This window comes from Erigeron canadensis, chromosome 4, assembly GCF_010389155.1.
Source record: "Erigeron canadensis isolate Cc75 chromosome 4, C_canadensis_v1, whole genome shotgun sequence".
Taxonomy (NCBI): Eukaryota; Viridiplantae; Streptophyta; class Magnoliopsida; order Asterales; family Asteraceae; genus Erigeron; species Erigeron canadensis.
In genome coordinates, this window is record NC_057764.1 from 18,603,195 (window position 1) to 18,626,935 (window position 23,741).

Sequence of the window (23,741 nt, forward strand, 5' to 3'; positions counted from 1 at the left end):
ATCTGGGAACTTTCCCTTTTTAATATTTATTCCTAAAAAATATCAAAGAGGACTTCCATTGTGGTGGCTGGCTGGCTGAAAATATTACAAATCCTATCCTTCAAGAATTAGAAACTTTTATAATATATCCTATGTGGTTTCCATCATATAATATTGTGACACCCTCTAATTGAATCGATATTGTTTACAACTTACCTTATTCATCTCCTGCTTATACAAGATTAGATATTGTTATATTCGTATTTTTATGTTGTGTACTTTTGTTTTGTTTACAAACGGTGGATCCTTACTTTCATAAAAATAAAGTTTTCACTTTGACCACGAGCCTATACCATTGTGTGGGACTCGTGGTTGAAGGTATGTACTGTCAGTAACGGGTCTCAAACACTCATGTATAATTTTATAAATTAAATATAGATATACAGACTAGTAATTGATTGATGATGGTTAAAAGGTATTGTGTAAGATTAATGGTTGAAAAGTGGCCCAAACAGTAGAGAGGGGGACAGGATGACTAGGTCGGAGCCGTAAATCCAACGGTCCATTTACACCAATTCAAGGAAAATAAATAAAATCACAACCAGGTTTGAACTTTTAATAAATAAAACTTGAATATCTTATCAATCGTGAGTCATTAGCTTACACATACATCGAATTTGTTTTTGTTCAAATAAGTTTTTCTATCACATGTCTATTTATCGGTGCATGTCTCTAATTTATGTATATAATAATACAAATCTAATATAGTGTTGACTCCATAACACATTAGTCACATAACAATGGTATTTTAGTTACACAAGATTCAATCAATCAAGATTTTAACCATTTATAAACTTGGGGATAATGGTGTAAGACGATAGTTGTCAACTCGTAACTTTTTGACTCGACTCTAAAATATGATTTTATGACTCGCGACTCCGAACGTGACTCGGCCGTAAGAGTCCGGACATTTTTAACTACTACATAATATATTATACTCGTAATTATATATATGTAACACCTTTATAAGCAAAATATAAGTTCATTATCTTAATAGATTTACCAAAAATATTATATATTTAACAGTTTTGAGTCATAAACTTATAATTTATCTCTAAATTCGCAATAAAATGATCAAAACTACATATAATACAGATAATAATATAGCAAAATAAATATAATATATATACATAGTATCAAACTACAATAATTATAAGTTTGTGACTGGTGACTTGGTTAAAGATTACATAGCGACTCATAAAAGTCTGGACAAAAACGATTCGACTCGTTTTTGATGTAAATTGACTCGACTCGTTAGACTTTAACAACTATGTGTAAGACTAGTTAAGAATTATCGGTTCTAGACATAAGAAACACAACTCAACTGTGACCCACAACGGGTGGAGATATATTATGTTTACTTGTCTACCACATTTACAAATTGTTCCTTCCGTCTCAATTTAAATGTCCAATTTTGACTTTTGAAGTCTTTCTTTCGTAACTTTGACCGTAAATTGGTTCGTGTATGTTATATAATAATTGATGTAAAATATATGGATAAATTGAGATTTAGATGTAGTTTTCGTTGATATGAGTTTCATTAGGTAATGTATTATACAAATAAAATACTTACGGTTAAATTCAGAGAAGAAAGACCGAACAAGTCAAATTTGAATATTTAAATTGGAACGGAGGGTAGTATTTTTGTTCGCTAACCTCATTGTAATTAGGTTCAAAAAACAAAATACCTGAAAAGGAGGGGCTAAGATGTAAACTATCCCAAACCATAAGCACACATTCATTGTATCTATCTGGCCCCATCAGTGTTGGATCATTTACTTCAGACCTGGATGCAGTTCCATTGACCTATATTGACATTTGCAGTCCACTAAATCTGATCTACTCAAAGTGCAATCATTACTGCACAAAGTACATACATCTAAAACACAACAAAGCAATATACCCTTTTGTAGTCATTAAGCCAAAAAGCAGAAAAGCCAACTTTTAAACTGCCTTTACATGTTGTACCCAATGCATAGATAATTTTACCTTGTGCTTGAGAACAGAACCAGATATAATCATATAGTAATTATCTTCACATGATATACTAGGTAAACTGGGAGTATGGGAGTCCCCCCTTTTGCAATTTATTGTCATGGATTTTACAAGCAGCAGTGCAAAAGAAGCCACATGAAATAAAAAACATCCTGAACTTCATACCATACGGTCTTACACCTTTAAATGCATAAATTACAAGCTATTACTCCACAAAAACACCAAAAACACCAATAAGTTTTTTTCTTTGACGACAAATGTTTAGTTGTTAGTAATCAAACGCCAGTGTCCGGATTGAGACAATGTCTCCCACCTCTACGTTGAACGAACCACCAGACCAAGGACCTATTGCCTATTGCAGAAAACACCAACTAATAGGAACCCCTTTTGTAAATCCATTGCAATCAATTTAAAACAAGCAGTTGCAAGTAAGTCTACATATTTTACACTATGCTTAAATAAATGTGATTTGCATAATACTCAGAAATATTCCAACCATTTCAAGCCTATAAATAAGAAAATTAATGAAAAATTCCATAAAGTTAAAGAGAGTATTTAATAATGCTAACGCCTCTTTTCGAAATTTTTACCCTTTCTTTTATCTCTTTTGGTTAGGGTTTTTGGCCGTGATCTTTTTTTCTCGACTTTCTTGATTGGCTTTTTCTTGATCACCTGTGGAATCGGTTTCTTTTCGGGCCCTAGAGGCAACTTGGGTAATTCTGCAGAGTCATCTTCGCGAGAGATCTCGCTTGTTGTCACCATGACCTTAACATTACCTGTGTCATACACTTTTGTTCCTGTAGTTAAACAGAAGTGAGTTAAATTAAGCTGAATAACATGCATTTTAGGCATGGTTGTAAATATCGGATTTATCGGCCGATATATCGGCGATATATCGGTTATCGGCCCTTCACCGATAAGAAAAATGACTTATCGGGCAATTTATCGTTTTGGTCAAATTTCGGTCAAACTCGGCACTTATCGGTCAATATCGGCACTTATCGGTCAAAAAAAAAAATTGACCACTTTTTTATAAAAAAAAAAACTGGCTTTTTATCAGATATTAGGGTTTATTACATTCTTTAATTCAATTTTTTCTATTTCATTTTTAATTAATTCTTTAACTTTTGAGTTAATCTTTAATAATTTTTAATTTCTAGTTGTAAATTGTAATTACTTTCTTTACTACCGTTTTTTCCTTTTGAATATAGTCTATAGATACTTAAATTTCAAAACTTTAATTGTAATTATTTTCTTTTCTACAGTTTTATATTCTAATTATTAATGTATTGCATTACAAATTGTATATATTGCTAGTATATATATAAATTTTAGATAAATTCCTTTACATTTTAGGGTATCCGATATATCCCCGATATATCCTATTTATCGCTTATCGGGGGTCGGACGATAATAAACGGATAACCGATATTTACAACCTTGATTTTAGGCCATATATTTTACAAACCTACTTCTTCTAGCTCAGGCAGATCACATTGTAAAATGACTATTTATCCCTACGCACTAAAATCAATATCATAGAGCTACATTGGGACAAACTACCTAACTTCTTTTCCATTATGTACATTTACATGAACACTTCTTCTACCCCATAAAAGATGGCAACATTGACATTTTAGGAAGCTTCATGAAATTGAAACGTCTTTCAAGGAAGGTTTCTTAAGACTTCTAATTTAGTGACTACCAAGAGAAGTTTATGAAAGAACGTACCAAATTACCAATTATAAAGATTATCATTCCTCTCTAAACATCAGATCACCTTGGATGTCATTTGCATCTTAAGTCATCAAGAAGTACATGTACTCATCATCTTAAAATTTTGTAGAAGTTCTTTCAACTATTTTCAACAGATTGTTGTAAGTTTTAGAATTTCACAGACAAAACACGAGTTGTGTGTGTACCAGAAACTGATGTTAGATGTTCATCATCATCATCATCATCTTCTTCATCATCTTTTTCTGCTTCTTCATCATTTACATTAGATTCTCCATCTGCATCAGGTGCAGCTCCACCATATAGAACATACTCTCTGTCTAGTTTTCTCTGTCGAAAAGAAGAAAATGTCAAGGCAAGATGTATGGACCGTTTATATCAGTTACTTCCATTCTCCATTTGATCAGTCCAATTTTTGCTATCATTGATTATTCTCTCACATTAAACGGGAGTTGGCTATTTCGAATTATATAAATTCGATTTGAGTTATGTTTTATCTCTACCGAGTCAGATGAATAAAATATACCTGAAACAAATAAAAAAAACGTCAAAAAGGTATGTTTGAAGTAGTACCAGAGATATTTTAAATGCCCAAAATCTATCAAAAATAATTTTTTTTAATAGAATTAGGCCACAAAAAAAAAAAAAAAAAAAAAAAAAAAAAACCATTTTGGCCTGTTACCCGACCAGTCCTACCCGCATATTTGGCCACCTAAACTATACTTCGAAATGAAAGCAGGATAAATATCAGGCGAATGGTTTAGTCAAACTTGATATTGATATTGAGATCTAACTATATGTGAGATACACATGAAAGCCAGTAATGAATGTGACAAAAGGGCCTTGTGTTGTTAGTGTTGATATGAAACAGGATTCATGTATGATTCATATATCACGTGACATTATGTGTTTGGGTCTGTGCCATCCAACCCCAAGGATGACAATCTAGCAGACCATAATGCATCAACGGAACTTAAATGAGAATGACTACAATCTTACAAACACTCGTTGATGTAAAAAAATGGACAAACTACATAAATACTACGTTTTCTGTCTAATTCTGATGTAGAGAGAAAAAGAGATAGATAATTGAAACCTATTGATTCCCAGGACCAACTCTTCTTACTATCATTGATTCAAGAAAGAATACCAATAATCAGGGTGATTTCACACACACTAACACGCACGCTTGTGTATAGGGAGGAAAAAGTGATTTTTCATATCATAAAAAGACTCAAAACTGATTTTAAATCAAAACACCTTAGCACCCTATATATATTAATCCTAATGCCACTAAAATATGAAATAAATCAATAATAATTATCCTAATAAGTTAAGGAAAATGATAATGACAGCCCGCTGTCACTAACAACGTATTACATGTTTAAAAACTTGTACATCATATATTAAAAACCGCCCCCTGATTTTTCAAACAGCAAGGTACAAATTTTAATGCACCCAATTAGTTTTTACTGACAACCCTAAGGGCTGTCACTAACAAAACCCGTAAGTTAAAAATATAACTTATAAAAATAAAAGATAACTTAATAAAACCATAAAAATAGAAGATCACGCTACTGCATCATTCTCTCCCTCTTCAAAAAAACTCGTCCTCGAGTTTTGCTTTCAGACCGAAACCACCTGGATCGAATGGAACCACCTTGCATCTCTTGTTCAATGATCATTTAACTTTACATGTTGTCCTGGTCCGCTTTGAGCGTGTATAATTTGGATCGGTAGGTCTCTGGTCTATCGGGTTGTCGGGTCGATTTGCTCTACCGTCGAACATAAGATCGGTTACAGATTGGCAAGTCTTATATGTTTGCTTACGATCAAGTTTAAACCGATTAGGGTACACACAATTAATGCATTCTTTACCAAGATTCTCAATTAATGCATTTAACGACTTGCCTTGAGAAGATGTAGTTATTGCAGGATTATTTTTGGAATGTGGATATTGGTTTTCCACTATAATTGATTCAAGAAAATCAACGGCATCACCATCCTTGTTTTTACCTTTCAATCCAAAACAAAACAAGATAGTTTTGTTTGGAATGCCAACAAGAAACAAATTAAGTGAATCATCAATCTGCCTCTCTTTTAACAATTATAGCAGCGTTTCCAAAACCTCCTTTCGTCTCATCATACGCACACCAATCATATCCGAACCAAATATACCATTCATCGTCCGCGTATTAATCAAACACAGGAGGTACTTCATAGAGGGTGCTACAATCCCCACGATACTCATCCTTCCCAAAGTTTTCATCCTGGATGAAAACATTCGAGTCGGTTTCTTGGAACTTGTAATCATTGCCGTATTCAGGATGCTCCTCTTTCCCAACGACCTCATCTCGGATGAAATCTCTTGGGTCAGTTTCCTGAATCTTGCGATTCGAACACGATTTTATCGCTGCCTTGGTCAGCGATTCGGCGAGTAAAAAGGTTATTCTCATCACGTGGAGCCATTTGAATTAACCTGAGCTCTGACACCAACTGATGCAGGAAGAGAGCGATCAAATGGCTCAAGAACAAAAGGATTAATCAAAGACTAACAAAACCTTTATGGTTTATTATTTAAAACTCAAAACTGATTTTACAAAACACCTTAGCATCCTGTATGTGTTAATCCTAATACCACTAAAATATGAAATAAATCAATAATAATTATCCTAATAAGTTAAAAATATAACTTATAAAAATATAAGATAACTTAATAAAACCATAGAAATAAAAGATCACGCTATTGGATAAAATTCCCTTCAATGTACTAGTGTTTGTGTGTGATAGATGAGAATATGATATGACACTACATATTGTAACAGCCAAATAGTGAATGGTAAAAAAAAATTAAATTCACACACTACCATCCATATAGCAAAACATATCAAAGCAGTACCTTTTTGCGCAGCTCGATACGCTTGCGCCTTAAAGCTTCCTGTTGTTGACTTTGTGCTTCTTTTCTCCGTTTCTTCTTTCTCTTATGGAAGCCGGTCACATAATCACTATACGCACAATTAACAGAGGCTCATAAATAAATTTACTCAGATAACTAAATTAATCAAATGATTACATATAATTAACAAATAGAGTCATATATGTCGCACAAAATTTAAAGATTCCAAGATGTATTGACCTACACCAAAAAAATACCACTTCTATTATTGCCAACTATAATGAATTTGCTCCAAGTTTGTAGAGGGACCAGTAATTTTGAGCTACTCAAATTCAGAAAAAGTCTTGTTATAAACATTAACTCAATGTTGGGGTGTCATAAATTAACTGCAAAGCTCCAAATTTTGGGAAAACTGAGGAAAATCTACCTATTCACCTATTGGCCCATTACAAAATCATAAATGGATTTTTCGGACGAAAAGAGTCTTGTATAAGTGTCAATGTGAAAAGGCACATAAGACATTTAGCCATGGATAAACACATTCATTACACTATATACAGAGTCAAAGTAACACTTAATCATGGGACATCATGCAGAGATGAAACTACACTATTTTCGTTTTCAGTACCAAAAAATCACTAAATGGGAATTTCAGATGGTCTAAAGCATACAACCCAAAAGTTACTTGTTTGTTATGTGCTTTCCGGGTAGTCTGAACAGAAAGTTCACAGTTAACAATCAATATAATCCTAAAACATAAATGTAAAAAGACTTCTCTATACAACATATTGTATAAAAATGTATGTAGATATAGATAGAGATAAGGAGAGACCTGAGGTCTTTTTCACTGAAGGAAACGGAAAGGGCTTTGTTTCTAAGAGATCTTTTCTTGATATGGTGAGCTGATACAACGTCTCCCTCCACCTCCGCCTCCATCGCCGCCGCCTCCTTTTTTTTCAACTGCGGTACCTCTTAGGGCTATTTTAATGGGCAAAGATTTAATTTTAATCTTTACTTTTAGCGTGATGAGTTATGGGCCTCCGGACCAAAAAACGCCATCTTTTATGAGTTATGGCCTTTTTACATGTTTTTTTAGTTTTTTTTGACTTTATTTTTCTAATAACTTTTGGACCATTTATGTTTTTCGGCCCGTTCGAATTTTGTATGTCTATTTATACATGTAAACATTGGGAAATGATCCGTTCTTGTTGAAACATATAAGAATCATTTCCCCCTTATTCATGCGTTTAGCGTGTAAAATTTTCTAAATATCGATGTTCATTCTGAATCAAAAAATAATTAAAAGAATTGATCGTGGAATTTTTGTGAATCAACAGGTTCGCTTATTCATCTCGTTTTTCGTCTGCATCAAATCCACATCCATATTATGATATTGACATCATGGTAATGAGCAGTTTTACAACATGCATAGATTATTAAAGATTCTAAAATCAATTTCAAGTTGTGTGGTATCAAATACCAATCATTTTCAAGAGTCTTTATATATTAGGAGACCGTACAAGCATAGATATTTTTTTCCTTTGAACCTGATATTTGCGAATATCAAAATATCTAACATAAATTATACTGCCTATCCTATTTTAATTGTCCTATTTTGATTGATCAAGTTTTTTTCTTTCAATTTTGACCGTAAATATCTTTGTTTGTGCTATATACTAGTTGATGAAAATTATATCAGTGAAAAGTACATTTAAAACTCAATCAATTCATATATGTTATATCAAGTGTTATATAACACAAACAAAACTATTTTCAGTCAAAATTGAATGAAAAAAACTCAAAAAGTCAAACTAAAACACTTAACATGGAACGAAAAGAATATTAATTAAATTCGTGTTAAAGAGGCCCACCGATAAGGAGCCCTACAATAATAATAGCATAATACTCGAGGAAGAATATATATAGTTAAGGCTCGAACCTCCTTTCTTAAAAAGGCAAATTACCTCTACCTCATCCTAAGGTAGAAAAATGGCTAACTCAACACATATATTTAAATTTCCAGTATTATAACTTCCTAACACTTTCTTGCACTTATTTCTCGTAACCTATGAAATGTGACGGTGAATTGTTGTCACTTTTGTAAAAAATCAAAATAAGAACACTCAATTAAAACTTACAACGTTCCACACGTCAATCATCTATAATATAATTAAAGAGTAGGTTGATAGTACACTTTGCACCCCTAATCTTCTTTCCTTTACCATAATACTCTCTTCTTATTAATTCTTTATTTTTTTAATATTTATTTAATAATAATGACCGACCTTTAATAAAAAAAATTATTGAAAAACTTTATTATTATTATCTATATATATATATATACCACCTAGAAAAAAACCCTCACATATTATCAACACTAAGAAAAAACCTAAAAAAAAAAACTACGATCAACTACCAAAATGGTTTTTTATTTATATACTTTGTTCATATTTAATCATTATTATTATTTAACATTGAATTCTTATGTTATTGTTATTATTATCTCTTTTAATTTAGTTTGTTGTCCATTATAGGTTCATTATGGACTGTTTCGGAGTGAAACAACCTAAAAAAAATCAAAACGTTTGAGATGGTCTTTGTTGATGAATTTGTATGTATTTTTCAAATTATATACTCTACATTTTTCGAATCTCTTTTTATTTAATTAAAGTTGGAAAAAAAAGGTAAATTGAAATCAATATTTATATGAAGTTAATTTTCATATGTTTCTTCTTTAGTTTTCGTATTTATTAAGTTGTGATATTGGTCATATACTTTTTGTTTCTCTTTATCTAACTAAAGTTAAAAAAAAAAAGTTAAATGTAATCAATGCAAATACGAGCGACAACTCTTGACGTCCCAAAAAATTGTAAATGTAAATATATAATATTTGTGTATATTATCATGCTTTAAGTTTATTATGAAACTCAAATCTTGTATTTTTAAGCTAGTACTCCTCTGTCTCATTTTAATTGTCTTATTTTGACTGATTAAGTTTTCTTTCGTCTGATTTTGACCGTAAATATCTTTATTTGTGACGACGAATGGAGTAAAAGACTTAGAAGTCAAACTAAAACATTTAATATGAGACGACGAATGGAGTATCTTTTACCGTAATATTGTAATTTTATGGATCCATCTCTAAAAACAAACATACGTTAACATTTCAATTTTCAATATTATTTAGGGTCTTTAATAATATTATGTTATTTTTTTGCCTAATAAATTTTATGACACTCGTCACTATCGTACATATATATGAAAGGTCCGCACATATTTGAAGAGATGTTTTTATAATGCTAAATAGATGGGGTTTTTTTTATTCTAGGATAGAAATGGAGAAAATAAAAAAAAGCCATGTGAAGTGTGTTAACAAATAGATTTAATCCTGTTAGGCGGTATATAGTGTCAGACCCAGGATTCATAGGGACGGATAACATAATTTTTTTTATTGATGACCTTATATCGACGTAAAATAAAGATACCGACTAAATTATTACGATTTCTTAGAATTTTTGGCTATTTTTAATGATTGTTAAGAGTTTTTTGACACTTTGATAGTTTCCATTTATCATTTAATTGCACAAGTACCTCTTTTTGAGTTATATTATTAGGATAATATTTTGAAAGTTTTGAAATAGTTACATAGACGGGTATCCCATATTTGTTTGACCCGTATCACGAATAAATAATATATCGTTTTCCAAAAAAAATTACATTACCTGGATATAGCGGACCCGTAGCCCGGGCTACCCCTATGTTCTATGTAGGTCCGCCTATACTGTTAGGACTCGGATGGTAAGTGTTGATGGACCCCTACTCTTTAGATGTGCTTTGGTCTTTTTGGATCTTTCCACAACCCGCGCTTGGCAAATGCGGTTTGGGCGTTCTATTGCAATTTGCAAAGCTTACAAACGCGTACACTAATTTTGGTTAAAGTTCCTCAAATCACATTTGACATAGACGATTAGGCTAACCCATCTACTTTAGTTTAGATTAATAAATAAATTAATCAAGTCACTTTGTCCAGAATTAACTAAGGTTTCTACCATGCTGCTAACACGATAAAAGAAATTCGCCAAATGCGAGTTGGAGGCTAAACTGCATTTGAAGAGTGTAGGTTCTTCTTTATTGCATGACAATCTTTTAATTGAGTGCTTTTCCTTAAAACTTCTATGTACATTTCTATTTGTTTTTATCGGATCATTGTACCTTTTTATTCATTTTTAAGTTAATAAAGTTACCAAATTATCCTATCTACGTCATTCAATTTTTAAACAAAATAAAAAAAACCTTATTTTGTCCAAACTATTCTGAAATCATTCATGTGATTATGTCAAAATCATGATACAAATCCATAATATATTATTATAGTTTTAATCTGTTATTCCAACATGTCAATATGTTATTGTCATGCTCAATATCATAGGCTGGAGTGGTTACATTCGATAGGGAGAGTATCTTTTTTCAAATGGAAAAAAGTATTATATGAGGGAATGGTTGATCTGACTTACTAGTTTCGATCTTAAATTCTAATAAAATTGTTTGAACGCACGGAAGTTAGCCATTCCTTTTAAAAACTGACGAGGATGAATAATATAAGGGATAATATCATCGAAATGTGACCGTTGATGCCAAAATAGCTATGTAATATATTTATCTACTTGGTGTTGATATTATGCAATCAATGTAAAGACCTTTTAATATAGGTCAATTAATGTATGAACCAATAAGTGTTTAGTTTGATTAAACAATGAAAGGTCCTTACACATTTTATATAGTTCGAACAAAATTTTTAGGTAATTACATTGATTTAACGTTCAAATAGATTACTATACTACATAACCAATTTGACATATTTGGTTACATTCAGGTATTATTATCTTTAAGTAATATACTAATAAAAAGTTGATAAACAAGCAAAAAACGATTAATTACTTTTCAATTGTTTGAAGTTTTTTCTGTAGTTTTCTTTATTGTCATTTAAGCTATTTGAGATGTATTTGAGCTACAATATATACTTTTTGAAAATGAATAATTAGATATAAACAAATCGGATACAAATTGAGTTTGTTAGCCAGCTTTAATTTGTATTTTTTTTAAGTATGTGTATAAGTATGTTTATTCATCTAGACGAGGGTTTAAAACCCGTGCGTTGCACGACATGATTAAATTTTAATTGATTGCATGTATAAAATATTTCACTTTTAAAATTCGTCTGGAAAACTCAACGCATAATACATAGATATAATAAAATGTAAGAAAGAGCACAAGTTCTTACCACGAAATATACAAAATGACTTAAATGAGATTGTGGATGACGAAAAAAAAGATAAAAACTTGTTTTACCAACCTTTACGAAATGTTTACTGATCATGGCATATCGGTGTGAATTTAGTGTGTTGATTGGAGCAGCTCGCATTTATTCATCTATGATGCACCAAAACTCCAAACAGGTTGGTGTACCTGTTATAATTATACATATATAATTATACATAATCTCTCAAGTCTTTCTCTATATAAAATCAATATTTTTTTATTTTTTTATTGTCGTATCTTTGCCGTACCCGTATCCTAAATTTTTTAGTTTTGCCGTTTCCCGTTCCCGTATCGTTCTCTTTGCCTTATCCGTTTCGGTGCTACATAGTTCTTCATATATGTACCATAAACTTGTAGTATAGAATTAAAGAAAAGTTTTAACAACCATCTGTAATAATATCATGACAATTAGAATACTTAAAACTTGTAGGAATAGAAAGTGAGTTTAAATTATACCTTTCCTTGCCTTGACGAAGTAACTGTGAAAACAAAAGCATAATAACAAATAAAAAAAATCTTGAAAGTGAACCGATATTGAAATCGGCATTTGTTAGTAAAAAAATTGTATGCTACTTCTAATTTCATACAACTTTACAAATTTCTCATCATTTATTTGTTTCAATTGAAACTATGAATTGAAAGTGGTGATTCAATATCACCACTCATTATCATTTATTTGTTTCAATGAAGAAAAAGGAATATCAAAGAACTTTATTAATGGATGGTCATAATAATCAAAGTTTAACATTTATCAAACCATCTCCGTAATCAAGTTTTAACATTTATAATGATCATTAAGAAGAAAGAGGTTTAAGATTTAGAGTTGGTTCAAAAACTTAACTTTTATATTATATATATAGTTATAGATAAAGATATGGAGATGAAAAAAAGTGTTTAAATAAACCACTATGTGTATAACAGTTTCATGTTTTGGGATTCTTTCGTAATGTAATTACATAAAATAAACATGTGTTACTTATCATATAAAGAAACCAGAATATTTTAATTGTCTTCTAATTCTGAATCTGGACATGTGCATGTCAAGGTGTATCATTTAGTATTCTATGGTGTAACTTCCTAATGATACTTCAACTTCCTAATAATCATTAATATGATAAATTACCTATGTTTCAACTTCCTAATGATCATTACTACTCTTCTAACAATATACAATTGCACATAAACCTAGTAATAACCCACAAAATTACACATAAACCTACTAATAACCCACATAACTAATCAATAATTAAATACTCATGCTACATACAATTGTAAACTATGCTATTAGACTTTTACCAATAATTATGAAGAGAGATTATTTAAGATTTAGAGTTGTTTCAAAATTTAACTTTTATATTATACACCTTTGCATCAGAGATGATGTAGTCGGTACTCATGTACTTATTCTTCACACTTATCACATCCCGCCGCCTACAAATCATGACAACAATCGGCCCCGTAGATTTTTTGTTAACTTGATTCTAAAAAATAAAATCTCTTTCCTTAGGTTGTTTTACAACAATAACATCACTCTTCCCCATTCGAAGAAATATTTTTTAGCTTTAGATATACTTATGAATACTAACTTTTTATGAGAGAAGAATGCAAAGTTGGAATTGAAGAATGAATTCCTCATACATATATATATATATATATATATATATATATAGACTCTCATTAGAAACCAATGAAATTCTATAACTCCAACCCAATAAACTCTCATTAACCACTTACATATTTATAACAAAAACTTTTCATAATCTTTTGGGCTTTTCATTCTCTCGTATAATTTAAGTTTATTAAAGTTTTGTTGAGAATGTGTTTTCCAAATTCTTTGTCGTATGGTCAGATTTATGCAATTGTGGTATACTGATATATGTATGGTGAATGGCTAAATGGGTGATTGCACATATTATGATATGTATAATAATATTTTCGCCCTCTGAGAATTGTCGTATAATACATATAGGTTAAATAAACCACCATGATAATTGCATAAAATAAATGTGTTACTTATGATACAAACTAATCACAAATTCTGAATCTGGACAGCTTACTTCAACTTCTCAATGTCATTAATGTGATAAATTATCTATTTTTCATCTTCCTAATGCTCATTACTACTCTTCTTTGCACATAAACCTACTATAATAAATAATAACCCACATAATAACTAATCAACAATTAAATACCCATGCTTCATATAATTGTAAAGTATGCTTTTAGACTTATACCAATAATTATGAAGAGAGATTATTTAAGGATTAGAGTTGTTTCAAAACTCAATTGTTATATTATACTAGAGTGAAGACCCGTGCGATGCACGGCTAAGTAAATCGATGTATTTGACGTCTTGGTTAATGTTTCTTGATCTTTAATTAACGTTTACAATAGTTTATCTAATGAATGTATGGTGAAATTTGTTAATGATTTAGGAACGACATTGTAATGGTAGGATTGATTATGAGCTACTTTTGTTACATAAAACCACATGTTTGAGTTGCCTTAGACCAAGTTACAAATACAAATATCATAAGAGTGGGAGACTTTATACGTGGCCGCTCCTTGGGTTCCCTTTAAATCAAGGGATAACAAATACAACCAAAGTAACCAAATATATGGTGGAGCTTTTTATCCATCTTAAAAAAAATGGACAAAACTATTTAAAAAAAAAAGGACAACACTATTTAAATCCAAAGTTGGGAGTCTCATCATTTGCATAGTTGTCTACGATCTTCTTGCTTACTTCTCCAGCGAATGAGCTTCTAACGGCTCAAGTCCAAGGGATCATTATTGAGCATCTCCTGAACAACTGCAACTACAAAGAATAAGAGAACTCTTATTATTAATAATACCACCATGACTACTACAAAATTGTAGCCGAGTATGCTTTTAGAGGTTTACATGTTACACTCACCTGAGAGGGACCAAATTTAAATGGTTATATAAACACCTAATTCACCGGACAACACCTTTAATAACTAATGCACATTTGGTTCAAACAAATTTACCCTAAGACATAATTTTGCTGAAGTATATGAAGATAATATAAGAAAGAACATAAGGTAACTCATCACTAACGCACACAAAAAATAACTCATTACTAACACTTGTAGCTGAAATTTCATACTTGACACCTAACCGTTTATAAAGAACTTATGAGATTTCAAAAAGAAAAATTGGGTCAACCCAATTGGTCGCAACCCACACCAAAAACTATTAGCATTATGACCAGAATCTATTTCGCTCAACCCATCCATATATACTATCGCCACTATTAAAGATTTATAGTCAACAAAGACATACCTCGACACTTAGTAATGTGCGAGCACCGGTGATGGTAATATTATGCTGCTTTGCTTTCCAGTTCCCTTGTTAATGGTGGTAACAAAGAAGTCCTTTGTGAGACCCATTGTAAACAACAGTAAAGGAGAAGTCCTTTGTGAGTTCCATTGAGCACAGAAGATTCCTGTATGTATTCAATGAAACACTAAGGCAAACTCATAACCGATTATCAAAACAAATGCTTGAAAGTATAATATCAAGCACAATTGCAACGCTGTAACTATTAACAAAACCAAGATACAACAGCAGTTGCTTCCCAGTAAAATTGTCATAATGCCTTCTTTAATCAACATTTTTAACTAATATCATCTGTTTCTCTCGGGAAACCCATGGTTATGTGTGTTTTGATAGCATCCCTCAACATAATTTCTTTATCTGGCGTAATTCAATAAAAACCTACATAAATTTCAAGTTTTCATTGTAGCAAAATATGAATAGAACTAAAAGACACTAACACTTCCTATGGCCAACTGACATGGGATTGGATACTATCAACAACTTAAATAAGTTAAACACTGATTAAAGCAACAAACAAAACGGGTCAGAAGTGCTGCTTATCAAATCAAAAAGATCATAAGTTACTCGAGCGTATTTAAAAGCATAAAACCTCCTATATCTCTTTATTGACAAATCAAACTACGCCCGTTATACAAATCAAACTCCCCCCCCCCCCTTTTAGTGACATAAATTAACAAATCAAACTACGCCCGCTATAGATTTTATGTTAAACAAAGAGTCAATATGTACTCACGGTTTGAAGCTTCCCCCAAATATTGTTTTCGAGATCACGCACTTCTCGATTACATGTCATGTAGATTTTTAATCAAAAAAACAAACAAACGTTAGTTTCATTTTCAGTAGTAAATAAGTAGATAACACCAAGGTAATGTTGGTTACTTACGACCAGTGATGTTTACATCCTCACTTTCAACAATACCCAAACATCAGAAATGGTAATTGTTAATACCGATTATCTATGTAATGGACACTAAATAAATAAAAATAAGAAAAAAAACAAAACTAACCATGACAAAAAAAAATTTATAATCAAATGAATGGCTCATTTGCAATCAAATCTTTCAATATGTACAAAGTACCTATACAACCATGTTTTAAATCATTTTCTGTTGATTTTAATAGAAGATCTGCACTGGATTTAAAGATTTATAGAGATAACTATACCTTGCTCAAGGCTGAAGATACTTTTGTTGATTTCCCCCAAATATTCTTTAGTTTTTCCCCATCCCTAAAGACCTGAACCTCCTAATTTCCTGCCGGCTTCCTCTATTCCTCCTCCTGCTAAACATCAAATTTTCAAATATTCCATCCACTCAAATAGTTTATCTACATCAACATAAAACCAAACAATCAACGAATTGAATTTAAAATAAAAGTTACCATATGTGGTTCTTGTCGGATGAACCACATTCGAAAATTAATCTTTTGATGCAGCCATCTCACAATCTATAAAACCAAAAAAGAATACATTTATCAAAATTGATAACATATGTATTTAAAGAAAAAACCCCGGTAAATAAAAACAAAATACGATAAAAGGAGTATATAATAATGATCAAGAATATACGCATACCCGATTTCCTGAATATTCTAAATCGTATGATACATTCCATAAAATCTTGAAGTGTGTGTGTAAAGAGGGATTGATCAATTATTAAAAATATTGATTAATCGATTAAGAAGAAGAAAAAAGTTTTATAGAAATAAGAAGTTGATGGATTAAAAGACTTTTAGCTTTCTCTGGTGTTTAATACGGTAGTAATCTAATACCTATTAAGAAGTAATAATGCTCATAATTTATGCATAATAAGTGTAATGCCTATCAAAATCATAATAAACCTGAAAACCCCAACTGGTAGTCTGGTACTTCACACTTCGTATTCCAAAATCATTCGATACAAATAGTAATTATTATAATTAACCCCTACTAAGTACCTTAATCATCCTATTAAATGTCCCATAAATATAAGGCTAAAAAGCACCAAATTTCTCAACTTCTTGATCCAACTTATATATATATATATATTTGTAAACAAAAATAATTAACCCTAGTAATTAACCTTATTAAATATTCATCGATAAATCGTCAATAATACGTCAATTTTTCCACTTGCTTGATAAAACTTTTAGATATATATAGATAAGGATACTAGTCTGACTAGTAGATTAATGAGTAATGATATATAGGATCAAAAGGTTCTCATCCAATTATTTTATATATATATTTAGGGGATGAGAATATAAGGCTGTCGGGTATTTAAGTTTAGGTGTGGAACACTCATATATTATTTTTTTTATCCATAAAAATCATGGGGGCCCATGTATTTATTCATTAAACAAGGAATAATAAAATATTAGTATGTGAGGAGTTCCACACCTAAACTTAGGTGCCAGACAGCCTTATATTTCGTTTTTCCCATATATTTATTATAGTGTTTTTTAGTTTTATATGGATGATGATGTCTTATAGTCAAAATAGGTTCCAGCATGCTATGTTAGATTGGAGGTAGAATGATTATTCGAACTGTTTGTTAATATGTTGCTAAAATATCCGTTCAGATATTATTGACATTGAACTTTTATTATAAAAAAATGAATAATCGCGCCAGAGTGTAATAACTATGCCAAAATAGCTATGGTGTTCAATCAATGTACAAACATATGTATGTTCAAGCGATGTAAAGTATATAGGGATAAAAGAAAATAAAATAAAATAAATCCTTACATTATTGATCCAAATAAAAAAGTCTTTAGGTAAACCTTAGTGGTATCTCAGTCCTCTTATGATGGTTTTGTGTTTCGGGAGACCTAGGTTCGAATCTTGAGGGGGCAATGTTTACTCTTATTAATTGTCGTGCCGTTTGGCGAATTAATAGAAGTTTTTTCTCCCTTCGCGGTTCCCTAAAAATTCGAATGACATCATGTCCAAAAGAGACCGATAAATGAGCCGAACAAGCTTTGAGAATTCGAAAATTAAAATAATAATAATAATAAAAACCTAACACTGATTGCATCATATTAAGTTATTAACTTCCGAAAAATCATTACACTGCATAATCATTATAATCATTTTGCCATAGTTAGATTATATCTAATAAGAAAAACATTGAAATTGAATAAAGGACACAAAAGAGTAAAGACTAGAAGAGCAACAAAATGTTGTAGAAGATGACATTGACTAATGACCTTCCGTCGATAAACCCAAACCCATCTCCACACGCTTCCTCCCTCAATTCATTAGCCCACCATTTTAGTTTATTCTCCTCAAAATCTCAACCCAAAACACACACACACACACACACACACACACAAATGGATCATCAAAATAATAATAATCATAATACAACAACAATACTTGTCTCTGATCAAGTATTAGTCATCAACAACAAGAAGAAAAAGAGTAATCAAACAACACTCACTCTGACAACTGATGGAACACTTGGATGGTTTGATGAATGTTTGTGTGTTGAAAAACAAGTTCTGGGGATGTCAACAGTTGGTCGTGTGATCACAATTAATGCAATTGTGAAAGAGACAATTAAAGGTGGTGATGGGTTTTGTTGTAGTAAAGGCAGAAAAGAAGAAGAAGAAGAAGAAGGGAGTTTGGTTAGAAAGAGTTTTTCGTTTGAGGCTGTTTCCGATTTTTCGTTCCAGAATTTGTGTCGAAATATCCAAGCTTACATCGATTCTCTAGGTAATTTGTTCTTCTTTCTCTGTTTTTTGTTTAGTAGTACTAAATAATAGTTGAAACCAACTATAGTAAAGTTATCTTGACACTTGGATTAAAATCAAAGGTTAAGATTCAAAAATCTTTACCAAGTAAAGTTATTTCTAACTGTAGAGGATCGCCGTCTAAAAAACTCAGATATTAATATTTCTAAGTACCATTTTTCATGTATTAGTTTAGTTTAAAGTTAATTGGTACATAGGCATTAAACAAAACATTAATTTCTGCTCGGCCCCACTAGATCTTAAATCCTGGAAAATATTAATCCGTGTCATGTTATATAATTTTATATGATCTTTGGATTTGAAAGATCATGGGCAAAATCCCTTGACTGGATGTTGTGTTCCATGCTTTACTTCAGTTATAGCTTTCTTTCTTTTGTCGACGCAGTTGTGAAATAGTTCTAATATTTTCTATCTCTTTTTGTATTTCATACTCGTTCTTTGAGGTTTATGTCTAATTCAAAGTCCAATGTACATACAATTTACTCTTATTATTTATACATTTTTTTTCATTTGAATACTGTTAGTGGCCTTAACCGACTTCAGTTATGGTGAGGCTAAACAGAGGTGGCCCTGATGATTTATGCGCCTAGCACGAGCCCGAAAAAACCCCCCCTAGGCTATGAGCAACAAATTAAACCCAGTGACCTAAAAACCAAAGTCGGGCATCCCTAATGTCTTAAATTACCAGAATGCACATTGTTTATTATTAAGGCTAAGAGGAGTGAGGCTATCTCAAGTGTTGGGGTGGGGGGACTTGCACCATGTGACTATCTACTTGGGTGGGGGGACTTCTCACAAGTGGCTTTAGGTGATTGGTTGGGGAGTGCAAAAGTAAGAGAGAGAGAGAGAGAGCTGTGGCCCGACGATGTTGAAAAATCGTCTAAACAAGTTCTTTGCCAAGTAGCCTAGTGGGGGTGGTGTTTCCGGATACTTGGAGGCAATCCAAGCATGGATCGCCTGATATGTCGCCCCATTCCCCTTACCCTAATATATATATGAAAGAATTATCAGAAGATCCCCCCTCGCGCTCCCCTCCTTGACTTCTCATTGGGCAAGCTGGCCGGTGACCTATGCTATAGCCACCTAATGTTAAAGTTGAATGGAAAATTTGTTGAATGATCTAGACAGTTCATCTAGCTAAGTAAAAGATTATTGTTTGATATTTGTTTTGTAAACTTATATTGGATTGTAAGAACTTGATGAAAAAAAGTGGTGTTCTTTGACAGAACTCAATGATAAATGTTGAACTGCCTTCCCACAGCATGATATATCTCTAGCTGCCTTTTTTTAGGGACAGAATGAGGATTGTTATTGACCCCTTTAAACATTCGGTGACTTTATTTAATGAAGCAATGTTATAGTTTGTTATCTATCAATAACAGTTATGGGCCACTATACGTGCCCATTTCAAGTGATCTGTTTGTTATGTTTCCATTGTAACACATACTGACTAATTTAGTATTGATGTCCTTAATGGAAGCATAAAGCCTTGTAACAATGTTATTATAAACCATTGCTGTCTGTCTTTGACTAAGATACTCATTGCTCATCGTTTATCCAAGCGTAGTGTTTCCTATATGTATCACTGAGAGAAGTTGTTACAACAGGTCGACCCAAGAAGCTGTTTATATTTCTGAATCCATTTGGCGGGAAGAAGTCTGCTTCCAAGATTTTTGACAATGATGTAAAACCAATACTTGAGGATGCTAATATCGAATATACACTGCAAGGTATGTTCTACTTACGTTAAGCATGTATTTGCCAGTTTCATCAACCATAGCATTAGGTAATATTGGGTAATGGGTAGGGGTATGAACGTCTGCTTTAGACCTCCCTCATACCCTACACACTAGTGGGATTGGGTAGTGTTGTATAATTTATTGTAGCATAATGGCCTTAATCTAACTTCAGAAACCAAATATCAACTTCATGCGAAAGAAGTCTCTCGTTCATTGGATCTTACCAAGTATGATGGCATCCTTTGTGTTAGCGGGGATGGCATATTAGTTGAGGTTGGTTTGTTACCTGTTTGTTTCTGCTATTTGAATTATGGCTTTTTCTGTATGACATTTTAGTGATAACACATCATGTTAGAGCTTAATAACAGTTCAATCTCTTTTACCTGATCGCCCATGGAAAAAATTGTAGTAGGTTGTGAATGGTCTCCTTGAAAGAGAAGACTGGGAAGTTGCAATGAAGATGCCTCTCGGGGCCATACCTGCAGGTTTGTTCATTATTTTCTTATAAATATTTCCTGCCATATTTTCTTTCACTACTTATTTTGAGCATGTATGCTGAAACCATTACCATTCTTTAGCTTTAAAATTTAACATGAATGTTTATGGCAAAGGTACTGGAAATGGAATGATTAAATCTCTTCTAGATTCAGTCGGTGAGCCATGCACACCTGCTCATGCTATTCTTGCTGCAGTTCGAGGTTAATCTTTACTTTTTGATAAAATATATTTTGCTTTATTACGTTTTCTGTTAGTAACTAGTATTCATACCTTGTTTTTATGTTTTTTGGCAGGGCATAAACGCTCTTTGGATGTAGCTACAATCTGGCAAGGGGATGCTGTATTTTTTAGTGTCTTGATGCTTGCATGGGGTATACTAGAAACCAATATTTTACATATGTTGTTCATTTTTACAATAGATTTTGTGGCTTCTTTTAACTCACGTGCTGTATCTCTACTAATTTCCCTTTTGAAGGACTAGTAGCAGACATAGACATTGAATCTGAAAAATATCGGTGGATGGGGAGTGCTAGATTAGACTTCTATGTATGTTCGCAAGATCAAAATATATCAGTTTGTTTGTCAATCGTGATCTGCAAATGAATTAGCCAATTAAGTTTTTCTTCTCAAATTTTGCTTGTATAAGTGTCTATTGCAAGTCCCTGGTATGGTTTATGATAGTAATTTTTTTCTTAAAAAATGTAGGCTCTTAAACGAGTTATACGACTGCGGAAATATAATGGGAGTATACATTTTGTACCTGCGCCTGGATTTGAAGATGTTGGAGAAGCAAGTAATTCATGTGTTATTTCTGTGGAATCACTCAAGGCTCGGCAACATGGATACCAAGGTCCCAAGGATGATTTTCAGAGTTCAAATTGGAGAAAGCTTAATGGTCCGTTCATTTCTGTTTGGCTTCATAATGTTCCTTGGGGTGCAGAAAACACCATGGCAGCACCCGATGCCAAGGTACTTTATTATGATTGTAAGCATTATAGAAATTGGTCTGAAGTAGTTTACCAGTTTGAGATTTATATGTGTTTTGATAAAAACCCACAAGCTTAAATTGTGTCTTAGCCCTTGATCTTGAAATGGAATCAAGAATAAAGAGAAGCCTTCACATATTCCTATGCAGACTATTAACTGTTTTGCTGATTGATTTACAGTTTGAAGATGGTTATCTAGACTTGATTGTAATTCGAAAATGCCCAAAGCTAGCCTTGATATCCTTGATGTCTAAAATGGACAATGGAGGTCATGTGAAATCACCATACGTTGTGTACATCAAGGTGAGTACAACTTTCATTTATTATGTAATGCCCTGTTTCTTTAACAGTCTTGCTAAAGTTTTACCATGTGTGCCTATAACCGCTATAGCCCTAAAACAGTAACATATAATGTGTGTATATTGATGCTTTCCATGAGAATTATTTGGGTACAAGCAAGGATTTAGTAGCCTTCGTAAGTTCTTAAGACAAATGCTTTTTAAGTGAATTCTGGGATTAGAGATGGCAGTTTTAACCACTGTACTTACTATGGTCCGTTTTGGGGGATGTTCTATTTCCACCAGATCAACCATGTATTATTTTAAATAATATGTTATTTCTAACTAATCCATAGCAAAGAGTTCTTTAGTATGAAAAGTAGTGGAGATATATTATTCTTAAAACTTGGAGTTTAGATTGTATACTTAACCTCTTTAGCCCAAAAAGTAAACGGCATACTTTAAAAACTGGGAGGTCGATATCTAATTGAAGATGATTCTTGTGCACACCAGCACACTGACAACCCGAATATTTATCGCTTTTATTTATAAACAGGTGAAAGCATTGACTTTGGAGCCTGGGCCGCGAATGGGTAATTCAATGAAGGAGGGGATTATAGATTCGGATGGGGAAGTGTTGGCAAGAGGGAAAGGAACGTATAAGTCAAACCTTAAATCCTTGATGGTATATGACAAGCTGCAAGTTGTTGTGGACCAAGGTTTAGCCACTCTCTTCACTCCTATTTGAATCTGGTATTATCAGTATGTAAATAACAGAAACGCACTCTGTATTCTTCCAAAATTGAAAATAGATATCGATTTTTATACATGTATACAATAACATATAAGGCTTCGATTTGTTCATTTTCTAATTAAGCATGGATAGATACATGTTTTTAAGCATGATGCATATTCTCATTGTGCTTAGAAAACGATAACACTTCTTTTTGATAATCAAAAGATATACCTATAATCTTTGTTTCAAATATATAAGATTTTTAACTTTGACGCTGCCCACAATTTTATTTTATTTTTATTCCGTCATCGTTGAAATGCATTTAGATATATGCTTGAAAATCAAGAACTTTAGCAACTTCAGCTGATCCAAGGCAAGTCAAAACATTTTGATTTTTCTTAACTAAGTGTATATATCTCCAGGTTA

General features: G+C 32.1%; 2 protein-coding genes across 3 annotated transcripts; one reads left to right on the forward strand and one right to left on the reverse strand.

Annotated features, from left to right (window-relative positions):
* Positions 1–2,456: 2,456 nt before the first annotated feature.
* Positions 2,457–7,656, reverse strand: LOC122594922 (ribosomal RNA-processing protein 17). The gene is made up of 4 exons (XM_043767204.1): positions 7,497–7,656; positions 6,668–6,773; positions 3,957–4,098; positions 2,457–2,831 (listed from the first exon to the last, which is right to left on the reverse strand). The coding sequence occupies exons 1-4, from the start codon at positions 7,598–7,600 to the stop codon at positions 2,599–2,601; spliced, it is 585 nt and encodes a 194-aa protein (XP_043623139.1). The 5' UTR covers positions 7,601–7,656; the 3' UTR covers positions 2,457–2,598.
* Positions 7,657–18,612: 10,956 nt separating this feature from the next.
* On the forward strand, positions 18,613–23,443 carry LOC122595558 (sphingosine kinase 2-like). Of its 2 annotated transcripts, XM_043767939.1 has the most exons (10): positions 18,613–19,040; positions 20,686–20,808; positions 20,990–21,090; positions 21,230–21,302; positions 21,429–21,515; positions 21,609–21,686; positions 21,791–21,861; positions 22,021–22,284; positions 22,482–22,604; positions 23,136–23,443. In XM_043767939.1, the coding sequence occupies exons 1-10, from the start codon at positions 18,659–18,661 to the stop codon at positions 23,325–23,327; spliced, it is 1,494 nt and encodes a 497-aa protein (XP_043623874.1). In that variant the 5' UTR covers positions 18,613–18,658; the 3' UTR covers positions 23,328–23,443. The 2 variants fall into 2 exon arrangements, with proteins under 2 accessions (XP_043623874.1, XP_043623875.1); XM_043767940.1 differs by lacking the exons at positions 18,613–19,040; positions 20,686–20,808 and having other exon boundaries at positions 20,997–21,090; positions 21,227–21,302.
* Positions 23,444–23,741: the final 298 nt, after the last annotated feature.